The sequence below is a fragment of the Nicotiana tomentosiformis genome, chromosome 9 (assembly GCF_000390325.3).
Source record: "Nicotiana tomentosiformis chromosome 9, ASM39032v3, whole genome shotgun sequence".
NCBI lineage: Eukaryota > Viridiplantae > Streptophyta > Magnoliopsida > Solanales > Solanaceae > Nicotiana > Nicotiana tomentosiformis.
Window position 1 is genome coordinate 60,818,850 of NC_090820.1, and position 12,206 is coordinate 60,831,055.

Genomic DNA, 12,206 nt, shown 5'->3' on the forward strand with positions numbered 1-12,206 from the left:
CACCTCAGAATATTAATCTAATAAAATATCCAAATATTAATAAAAATTTCACTGCAGAATAAGAAGTTTTATTTTGCCCGATCAAAGCCTTGAGTCGGTAACCAGAGTACACGTGTTTAAGCGGTGAAAACTGACTTTTGCACAAATACAGTCTAAGACAGCGTATAATAGCCAAAGTTTAGTGTACCGTAACTCTAAAACATTGGGTTGGGTCAAACAAACATAGACCTTTTTTTATCAAACAAATACAGATACTATTTCTTTTTTGCTAGCATATTCCATTTTCAAGAAAATTTAAAATCCACCATATTACTCACAACTAGTACTATAAAATTGTCACAACCCCATTTCTGAATTCAACCCAAAGTTCAATCTCTTTTCAGTTTACAACTCTGATAGGACTTCCCAAAGATCAAATCTCTTTTTCAACTTAATATCTTTTAGGGTTTTAAATCCACTTCTTTTTCCATGTTAAACCAAGAAAAGTTGTGAGAAAAAAATGGCTTCTGGAAGTAGAACAAAGCATTCTCATCAGTCAGGTCAAGTTCAAGCTCAATCTTCAGGCACAAGTAATGTTAATTACAAAGATTCAATAAGCAAAGCCATAGCACAGTACACAGCTGATGCTAGGCTTCATGCTGTGTTTGAACAATCTGGTGAGTCTGGCAAGTCTTTTGATTATTCACAGTCTGTTAAAACTATTACACAATCTGTTGTTCCTGAACAGCAAATTACTGCTTATTTGACTAAAATCCAAAGAGGGGGTCACATTCAGCCTTTTGGTTGTATGATAGCTGTAGATGAGGCTAGTTTTCATGTTATTGCTTATAGCGAAAATGCGTGCGAAATGCTTAGTCTAACTCCACAATCAGTTCCAAGCCTTGAGCGGCCTGAGATCCTCACTGTTGGAACTGATGTTAGGACCCTTTTTACTCCTTCTAGCTCTGTTTTGCTTGAAAGAGCATTTGGGGCGCGCGAGATCACTTTGCTGAATCCTATTTGGATTCATTCCAAGAATTCTGGCAAGCCATTTTATGCAATTTTGCATAGGGTTGATGTCGGGATTGTAATTGATTTGGAGCCTGCTAGAACAGAGGACCCTGCTTTATCCATTGCTGGCGCAGTGCAGTCGCAAAAACTTGCAGTGAGGGCTATTTCTCATTTGCAATCACTTCCTGGTGGGGATGTTAAGCTTTTGTGTGATACTGTGGTTGAGAGTGTGAGGGAGTTAACCGGGTATGATCGGGTTATGGTATATAAATTTCATGAGGATGAGCATGGGGAGGTAGTGGCTGAGAGCAAAAGACCGGATTTAGAGCCCTATATTGGTTTGCATTATCCTGCTACCGACATTCCTCAAGCTTCACGGTTTTTGTTTAAGCAGAACAGGGTAAGAATGATTGTGGACTGCCATGCCACCCCTGTGCGGGTTGTTCAGGATGAATCACTGATGCAGCCTTTATGTTTAGTTGGTTCCACACTTAGAGCCCCTCATGGTTGCCACGCGCAGTACATGGCAAATATGGGGTCTATTGCGTCATTAACACTAGCAGTTATTATCAATGGAAACGATGAGGAAGCTGTTGGGGGCCGAAGTTCAATGAGGCTATGGGGCTTGGTTGTTGGACACCATACTTCTGCTAGGTGCATTCCATTCCCTCTTCGGTATGCCTGTGAATTCCTTATGCAGGCCTTTGGACTCCAATTGAACATGGAGCTGCAACTGGCATCACAGTTGTCTGAGAAACATGTGTTGAGGACACAAACACTGTTATGTGACATGCTCCTTCGAGACTCACCTACGGGGATTGTTACCCAGAGCCCCAGTATTATGGACCTTGTGAAGTGCGATGGCGCTGCTCTGTACTGTCAGGGGAAGTACTATCCATTAGGCGTTACACCAACTGAAGCTCAGATAAAGGACATTGTGGAGTGGTTATTGACTTACCATGGGGACTCAACAGGTTTAAGTACTGACAGTTTGGCTGATGCAGGGTATCCTGGGGCAGCTTCGCTTGGTGATGCAGTTTGTGGTATGGCTGTTGCTTATATAACTTCTAAAGATTTCTTGTTTTGGTTTCGCTCCCATACAGCGAAAGAGATAAAGTGGGGTGGTGCAAAGCATCATCCTGAAGACAAGGATGACGGGCAGAGAATGCATCCACGTTCTTCTTTCAAGGCATTTCTGGAAGTTGTTAAAAGCCGGAGCTTACCATGGGAAAATGCAGAAATGGATGCAATTCACTCTCTGCAGCTTATTCTGCGAGATTCATTTAAGGATGCCGAGGCAAGTAATTCTAAGGCTGTTGTGCATGCTCAGCTTGGGGAAATGGAGTTGCAAGGGATAGATGAACTGAGTTCTGTTGCCAGAGAAATGGTTAGATTGATAGAGACTGCAACTGCTCCCATATTTGCTGTTGATGTCGAAGGTCGCATTAATGGGTGGAATGCAAAGGTCGCTGAATTGACAGATTTATCTGTTGAAGAAGCAATGGGGAAGTCCTTGGTTCATGATCTTGTGCATAAAGAGTCACAGGAGACTGCTGAGAAGCTTCTCTTCAATGCTCTGAGAGGTTATAATTGTCTATTTATTGCTTCTTCATTTCCAAATGATATCACAGTTTATTAGTTGTGGAGTTCCTTTGTGTTACATGATTGGTATAATCTTACCTTTGCTCTTCTTTGTATTTGAAAATTGGAAGAGAAGAAATCATGGGCTTTTAGTGATTTTCTTTACTCTGAATCCTGAAATCATGCAAAAACATTTGGTTGACATATGTTCACTTTGTCTTGTTGAATTTGTCCACTGAAGCATGAAGTCTTGTTTTTTGTGTGTTGGGGGTAGAGGGTCAGGGCATTGGGTGCGGCTAAATGGAGAGGTATTATGCACAAAACCAAGTGAATCAATCAACTAGCTCTCAATCCCAAACTAGTTGGAATCGACTTATATGAATCCTTCGTATCCATTCCACTCTACTTGTGCCATTTTGTAGAAGTTTATTTTGATCCTTACTTTTCTTTGGTAGAGTTTGTCTAGAACAAGTACACTTTAACAGAATGTGCCCTTAGGCGTAATCTAGCATTTTGGATGCGTTCAAATTTTTTGAAGGGGAGCCTTGGCGTAACTGGTAAAGTTGCTGCCATGTGACCGGGAGGTCACGGGTTCGAGCCGTGGAAAAGTCTCTTGCAGAAATGCAGGGTAAGGCTGCGTATGATAGACCCTTGTGGTCCGGCCCTTCCCCGGACCCCGCACATAGCGTGAGCTTAGTGCACCGGGCTGCCCTTTTTTTTGCCCTTTCATAATCCCACTTTTACTGCCAAACAATTAGTACATATGTGGTTATGAGGATTGACTTGCGGATAACATTCAGGATCACATGTTCACCTTTGACACCCGAGAATTTTAGCTAGTCGCCGAGCAGTTAACTTCTTTCCTGCATCACCTTGCTTTTGTTTTTCAAATTTGATACTTTAATTTCTATTATTAGACAACAATGCCGGTTTCTGTTATTAGACAACAATAACAATTTAATACCAAACATTTAGAAGATCAGCATAGTTTTGATTAGACTAAGCATCTTGGAACAGTGCCATGTCTTAAGCTACCCAACATGGATACTTGAGAAATAATCAAGATTTTGATTACAAAATCTTTATGAACTTCTGTACAAGCTTTCTATGATTATCAGGTTATAGCTATCTGTTTCTTGCAGGTCAGTTTCAATTTTTAGTTTTCATTTTTGGTAAATCTTAGGTGATTTGGTAGCACCTTAATCTCATCATCATGGCAGTAAATATGCCTATCTGAATTCTGAAGTGAAAATGTACATGTACAGATTTAGGTTAATTCCTGTTTGTAGAGAACCTTCTCTCTGTATTCTGTGTGTAGGTTGACTCTTGCATAGTTTGTAACTGAAATAATTGGTAGCAACCCGTCTCCTTTCCTACTCAATTTTCCTGCAACAGACAACTAAAAGGAAATGAAACTAATATTGTAGTCCTACTACTGCAGGCGAAGAAGATAAAAATGTAGAAATAAAGTTAAGGACATTTGGACCCGAGCAACTGAAGAAGGCTGTTTTTGTGGTGGTTAATGCTTGCTCTAGCAAAGATTACACAAACAACATTGTTGGTGTTTGTTTTGTTGGCCAGGATGTTACTGGGCAAAAAGTTGTAATGGACAAGTTTATTCACATCCAAGGTGATTACAAGGCCATTGTGCACAGCCCCAATCCTCTGATCCCACCCATATTTGCGTCAGATGAGAACACTTGTTGCTCTGAGTGGAACACTGCCATGGAAAAGCTCACTGGTTGGTCCAGAGGGGAGATCATTGGAAAAATGTTAGTTGGTGAGATTTTTGGAAGTTGCTGTCGGCTCAAGGGTCCAGATGCCATGACAAAGTTCATGATCGTGTTGCATAATGCGATTGGAGTCCAGGATACGGACAAGTTTCCATTTTCCTTTTTTGACCGAAATGGGAAATATGTGCAAGCTCTTTTGACTGCGAACAAGAGAGTCAATATGGAGGGCCAGATTATCGGGGCTTTCTGTTTCATACAGATAGCCAGTCCTGAATTGCAGCAAGCTCTAAGAGTTCAAAGGCAACAGGAAAAGAAGTGTTATTCTCAGATGAAAGAGTTGGCATACCTTTGTCAGGAAATAAAGAGTCCTTTGAATGGTATACGCTTTACAAATTCATTGTTGGAAGCGACAGATTTGACAGAAAACCAGAAGCAGTATCTGGAGACAAGTGCTGCTTGTGAGAGGCAGATGTATAAGATCATAAGGGATGTTGACCTGGAAAACATTGAGGATGGGTAAGTCTTTTTTGTTCGATTATGCTTGTTAATAAGCTTTTTTGAAATTAATACTTCCTCCGTTTCATTTTATGTGGCGGTATTTGACTGGGAACGGAATTTAAGAAAGATAAAAAGAAGACTTTTTGGAACATGTGGACCTGTGGTCTTAAACATGCCATGACATATCTGTGGCTATAAAAGCATGTCATTAAGGGTAAAATGAGATTTTAAAGTTAAATTGTTTCCAAATGTAGAAAGGATCTTTAGTTAAGAGTGCCACATACAATGGAATAGAGATGGAATAGAGGGAGTAGCTCTTTATCCATGATATAATATATTCTAGTGTACCTCTGGAGTCAAAATAAACGCGGGAGCTTCTTTCAGATGAACGATAGGCTGAAATTGACTTTATAGTATGAGCTATGGTGCAGATGTTTTACTATGATTTCAGATGATAGTTCACCTGAAAAGATGCATATCTTATCTCAGTTGTGATCTGGCAGTTGAGGTCCTAATGATGAAAGTATCGAAGCACCCTCCTATGATCCCATTCTTATAGCATGTGTTACATTATATTTTGATGTCTAGAATTTTGGAACGAAGACTAGCTTGGCTGCAATGTTGACTCAGATTTAACTTGAACAAACTGAAGTTAAGCAATCTGGACTAGCTGAATGAGGAATGGTTTCTGTCTAATAGTAGATTTTCTTTTGAATATCTAGGGTAGATACAAGAGATATTCACTTCTTATTGCAAGCTAGTTTCTTGGAGACACAAACACACTTCTTATTTGCAAGCTAGTTTCTCGGGGATACAAACACACGTTGGTTTTTGAGAGCCATTTCCTGCACATTGTCTAGACCATGTGAAGTTTAACAATTTTGGATTTTTTTTATATTGTTGTTCTGTGGGGTGCGGGAGGGAATTATGGCATGTATTTCAGTTTGTTAGAGTGGGTTAGGGTCCCATATTAATGGGCTGGTGGTCTCCTTATATGAACTTGGGCAACCCTTAGGAACTAGTTTTCGGGGTTGAGTTAGGCCCAAGATCCATATTTTCACATGGTATCAGAGTCAGGTCCGTTCCCGTTTGGGCCCTGTGTTATAGTCCATGCTCCAGTTGACGGTCTGGGTGTGCGAGGTGGTGTTAGAGTGGGTTAGAGTCCCACATTGTTTAGAGAATGGGCTGGTGGTCTCCTTAGTGCCGGCTCAATGTACAAGTCACTAAGGCAAGTGCTTTAGGCCCCCACAAGCTTAGAGGCCCCATTTCCTGATAGTTTGACTAGTTGTATAGTTACTTTTTTTTATAAAAAATATTGAATTTAGATAAAAAGTACAAAATTTTGATCAAAAAAGGAAAACAATTCTGGGTTTATTAATAATGTGACTTAACTGAAAATAGGTAATAAAATCAAGGAAAATAGGTAATCAAGATCATTACCTTAAGTGTGAATGTTAGCCTTTTGTTTTTGGGTCATTTACATTTAACATTCGTGGGGTATATATCCTAAATTTTGCTTTCCTTTACTTTTTCGTTCACACAAGAACTATTCATTTATTCTCTTTTTTTCGTTCTTTTACAAAATCTATTATTCTGTAAGAAATCAAGGATTGAAGTGCATTGGAAAAAGTTTGCATATCTTCTCCGTTCAATCTCAGACATTAGCAGTGCAACAAGATTTGAAGCAGTGAATTACCAACATCTACAATCATGTTCTATTGCTGCTTTTATATTCTTTTTTATATTTTTACTTGCTAGGTATATATATATATATATATATATATATCCTTTTTATTTATTGTAATTATGTATGTAAACTAGAAAATGTGAATCAGATTACTCAAAACGCTAAAAAATAGGAGAATTGCGAAACTTAATACAATCTCAAAGAGGAGTTTTAGATAAATTTTTAGCAATCGATCAAAAAACTAAGTCAAAAATAGTTTATGTAACAGTTGCCTCAACCGGAAGAAGTGTTTCAAAATTAAAATTGTTAAAATCTTATTTAGGATCAACAATGTCTCAAGAAAGATCAAATGGATTGGCTTTATTATCAATTTAAAAAGAATTATTAGAAGAAATCGATTATAAGAAAATGATTAATGATTTTGCATCTAAAAGAGCTAGAAAAAATTGCTTTCAAATAAAATTGTATATGAAGATTTAAAAAAAAAAATGTAAGGCCCTATATTGAAGTTTGGCTTTAGGTCACCAAATCTGTTGAGCCGCTCCTGGGTCTCTTTCTATGGACTTGGACAATAGTTTTGGGTTGAGTAAGGCCCAGGGTCCATATCTTCATACAATTCTATGTAGAATTAGCAACTTTTTCCTCGCATAATTTGACTTATCTTTGATCTTCTAACAGCTCACTGACCCTTGAGAAAGAAGAATTTTTCCTTGGGAGTGTAATAGATGCTGTTGTTAGCCAAGTGATGTTATTGCTGAGGGAAAGAAGTGTGCAATTAATCAGGGATATTCCAGAGGAAATTAAGACCTTAACAGTACATGGTGATCAAGTGAGAATTCAACAGGTCTTGGCAGATTTCTTGCTTAACATGGTACGGTATGCACCATCACCTGATGGTTGGGTAGAGATCCAACTTCAGCCAAATATGAAGCAAATATCTGATGAAGTAACTGTTGTGCATATTGAATTCAGGTACATTCTATAATTTACTCTTCCTTTATTTTATTTAATTGTTCCACTGGCAGATGCGCTGTATTAATTGATAACTCTCGTCTTTATCATGCAACCTTGATTTCTTAAATGGTTCTTGAAGTGGAAGCTGTCATTTGAATGCCATCTACTGCCTATTTGAGTCCTTCCTTTCAGGGTTGTTTTCTGTTGGCTACTTAGTTGATAATATTTCTGATTGCTCCAGCAGGCATGTTGGAATATGAGATTTATGACCCAATGAAATGTAATGTTAAGAGATGTATAAATTTCATGTATGTTCAGACCACATGACTATTTACAGTAGGGGCTATAACATTCAAGCTTAAGTGGAAGGTGCATTTTAGACTTGCACCTTTTCTCTACATATAGCTTTTACCCTTCTGTGTCTCTTCATACGTCATCTCTTATTCATTTGTATCATAACTTCCTTCTTCTATTGCCTTTCATTGACTTATAGACAACAACGTCGGTGGCCTTCATAACTAAGATACTATTATCTCAACCTAGAGATAGGAATTAGCAGGAGCATAACCTTAATCTTTTGATTTTGAAGTTTAATCTTATATACTTTTTCATGGTGTTTGTGTGGTACTTAGTAGCCAAACATTTTTCATTAGAGATGTAAAATATATCCCCAATCAAGTACTTCTGCAGGGTTTGTGTTTATTAGCATCCTAGGTATCACTTTATTAGCTTTCTTGGGGGTTGACTTGGGCCAAAATGGAACATATTCGTCCTGCCAGTGTTTTACTGCATTCTAGGTTGCATTTTGTTTTTTCTAGAGATTAACTCTGGCCCCGGATCAGAAAATTGAGTTGTAGTGGTTTTAAAGTTTCAGCAGTTCCGCGCTCTTTGGTGTGCTATACTACCTTAACTAGTAAATACTCTCTTTTTTCGTTTCGTGTTTTTGGTATAGGATTGTATGCCCTGGTGAAGGGCTTCCTCCTGAATTGGTTCAAGACATGTTCCACAGCAGTCGGTGGGTAACCAAGGAAGGCCTAGGACTGAGCATGTGCAGAAAAATCTTAAAGCTTATGAATGGAGATATCCAGTATATCAGAGAATCAGAAAGATGTTATTTCCTGATCATCCTTGACCTACCAATGCACCGCAGAGGTTCAAAGAGTCTTGGCTAGGCTTACAGGAGTAAGAAATGAACCTGTAATATCTCGTAAAATTGGAATAAGTGCAAGCTGTTGAAATTCTGGTAATGCCTCTGATCCTTTAATGGAACTTGACACAGGGTTACACAAGAGAGCAAGTATGGGGAACTAATCGCCATCATGCTAATAGTTTTGAACGAGCTGTTTCATACATTTTGTGACTTCTGTTTGCTGGCGTCTTTTACGACTCCTACCTAGTATTCACATAAAGATGGTGGTTTGAAGCTTAAGCAAGGGAGTAAGTTGCACGAGAGCTGTTGCATCTTAGCGCTTAATTCTTGACTAGAGTAAATGGCTAATTGCCAAATAATTAGAATATAGTTAGCATTATTAAAGAAGTTTCCATGATTAATTGATCCCAAGGCTGTTCTGGGTAGCATCTATTCTGAAGAATTGTAACAAGTATATTGCTGTATAATATGCATTACAAGGTTCCTGCGAAATAAATATCATCGTTTCCAGTTGTCAGGCAGAATTAGTGTCCTCCACACTTTGTAACAATAGGATTTCTGCACTTTTATGTAACATGAATATGCTGACAATCTTATACGAGTAAATTCCTCTTGCCAGGAATGGCCATCCTTTTAGTTAAATAGCCAATGATTTCCCCAAGAGTGGGTTTGTTCAGCTTCCACCATTTATTTTGTTGTTTGTATTTCTCTTAAAATCGATGGCTTGTACACACGGCGATTTAGCTTCTTGTACTTTAGCGAGTTCCCTACTGCACAAATTCATTCTTTTGACTTTCTTATCTAGGTCGGTGGCTGGTAAATTCAGCAGATCTTACCATTTCTGGAAATAAGTTAATGAATTTGGAAATGGTCTTGGCTATCCTACCCTCCAATATTGCATTCTTCATTCTGAACATTGTATTGTATATATGTGTATGCGCGTGCAGGGATGGCAATGGGGCGGTGCCCATTTAAATATATGGGGGTGTGGGGCGGGGCGGGCGGGCGGGTTGAAATAAGACAATTTAAATTTATGCGGGTGCGGTGCGGGTTTAAAAACTTCATCAAAGAAGGAAACACAATTTTCTGCCTTTCTGAAGATGAAATTATTCCATGTAATATATTGAAGCAAAATAAAGTTTCATATTATTTGAACTTTGAACCAAATGCTTGCATGTCAAGTTCTTATTCTTTTATGACAAGTTCTGAAAATATAATATCTAACACATAATTATCAATTAATTATAAATCTGCTTTATTGATTCAAGTGTCGTCCCTTATTTTGCTCAAAAATACACTACTGATTAACAAAAAGGAAAATATCTATTAATTGATCTTGACAGAGATTTTTTTTTAATTTCTAATGTAAGCTTGAATAGGTAAAATTAACATGTATACTTTTATAAAATATAAAAAGTTAAAAAACAAAGAGTTATTATGATATCAAAGATTTTTGTTAAGTAACTTTTATTACGTATGTGCAAGAGTTAATTTTCATAAGTATCTTATCTTCTTTTCTCCATAGCTGAAGCCTTCCGTAATCTTTAAAATTAATAAAAAGTACGAGCATATATCGTAAAAGTGTAAAAAAAATTCCAACCCAAAAGATTAAAAATAATAATTAAACTAACAAAGTGAAAAAAAAAACACTTAAGGGGGTGGGGCGGGTGGACGCGAGGCGGGTGGACGTGGGTGCAAGTGCTATGCAGTGCGGAGTGAGGCGGGTTGAAATTTTGCGGGTTAAGAGAAAATCCGCCCTGCACCCACACCGCTTGCCATCCCTATGCGCGTGTGTTTGTGTACCTGAACAAACTCTTAACCTACTAACTCTAAATATTGAATTCACCTCTACTTTGAAACTAAAGCTGATAAGGTTGAGACTATGTACGTATGCATGTAACTGTAACTACCCGACCGACCGTTTTGAGTATTTTAGCGTCGTGCCCCTATTTATTGCCTCCTCTATGTTAAATCATGGTTATGTGACTTGCCGGGGTGGTTGATTTAGTTTCGGGTGAGTTTCGAAGTGAATTGGGATACTTAGTCCCAAAATTGGAAGCTTAAGTTGAAAGAGTTGATCAGAGTTTGACTTTTGTGTAGACGACTCTAGAATGGAGTTTTGATGATTCCAATAGCTTCGTATGGTGATTTTAGACTTAGGCGTCAAGTGAGTTTCGGAGTGAATTGAGACACTTAGTCCCAAAATTGGAAGCTAAGTTGAAAAAGTTAATCGGAGTTTGACTTTTGTGTAGACGACTCCAAAATGGAGTTTTGATAATTCCAATAGTTTCGTATGGTGATGTGATGACCCAAAAGGTTAATTATGATGAACCAGTGCGGCAATAGAATAATATATATAACTGTCTCAACCATAGCAAGCTTATTAAAAGCTAACAACAACATTTATAGGATTTAAGATGAGGTCCTCTATAACCATCTTCACACAAAGCAGCCCCGCCGCCTCACCCGATGTATGCAGGTGGAGGTGTACGTACAATACCATAACTCTAATCAAGCGGCCCTGCCGCCTCACCCCAATGTATGCGGGTGAAAATGCATCAACAATATCAATACCAACACAAAGCGGCTATGCCGCCTCACCCCAATGTATGCGGGTGGTGGTGCCATAACAATACCAAAACCATACACAAAGCGGTCGTACTGCCTCACCCCAATGTAAGAGGGTGGAGGTGCAGTCCCACTATATCATAATCCCTACACAAAGAGGTCATGCCGCCTCACCCCAATATATATGCGGGTGGAGGTGTGTCACAATCACAATCTCTATATTATAATCCCCACACAAAGCGGTCATGCCGCCTCACCCCAATGTAGGCGGGTGGAGGTATATCACAATCGCAATCTCTACACAACTTGGCATAATAATTTTTCATATAAATCACGACTAGAAATTATAATATGTAGATACATAATCCATAGTTTGGGACACATCCTCAATTTATAATGCAATATGATAAGAGCATTTGAAATACGAATTGAACATATATCTTCATCACAAAACTTATCGGAATACTCGATTTATAATCAACATCTCGGTACTTACAAGGATAATGAGGATTTTCAATTCTTAAAGAAGAGTTTAGCCAACATACCTCAATTGAGCTTCCTTAAACTCTAAATCGTTTTGGAATTCTTAGCAACTTCGATCTATTTTAGAAATATAACAAATTGAACCACAATTAGGAAGGTGATTATGGTTTTAGCTCATTTGAGCATTTTATCAAACACTAGGTGTGCATTAAGGTTTCAAGGCCCTTTTTTATGGAGGATTCCATCATTCCACAACCCAATCTTTACCATTTTTAGCTCAACAATCTTTCTACATCCTTTGATAACACATGCATGTAAAATAACCAATCCTCTTGCCCAGAAATTATCTTGCTTATTATTCATTTCTACACAAAATTCGAAATTGAGGGTTAGGGTGTAGAATCTTATCTCTAGGATGAAGACCTAGTGAGTTTCCCTTCTTTAATCTTCCAAAACTTGGGCAAGAATTGAAGGACAAATATTTGAGAACACCTTCTCACTCTAGGGCACCCTCTCTCACTCTAAAATGTCAGATTATCTCTAAACAATGGCCCAAAACGTA

The 12,206-nt window shown here is 38.3% G+C and overlaps 1 protein-coding gene across 2 annotated transcripts; it reads left to right on the top strand.

Annotated features, from left to right (window-relative positions):
- Positions 1–355: 355 nt before the first annotated feature.
- On the top strand, positions 356–9,269 carry LOC104100484 (phytochrome B). Of its 2 annotated transcripts, XM_009607723.4 has the most exons (5): positions 356–2,573; positions 4,013–4,820; positions 7,168–7,461; positions 8,396–8,625; positions 8,723–9,117. In XM_009607723.4, exons 1-4 carry the CDS (start codon positions 500–502, stop codon positions 8,613–8,615), a joined length of 3,396 nt encoding a protein of 1,131 aa, XP_009606018.1. In that variant the 5' UTR covers positions 356–499; the 3' UTR covers positions 8,616–8,625; positions 8,723–9,117. The 2 variants fall into 2 exon arrangements, with proteins under 2 accessions (XP_009606018.1, XP_009606016.1); XM_009607721.4 differs by having other exon boundaries at positions 8,396–9,269.
- Positions 9,270–12,206: the final 2,937 nt, after the last annotated feature.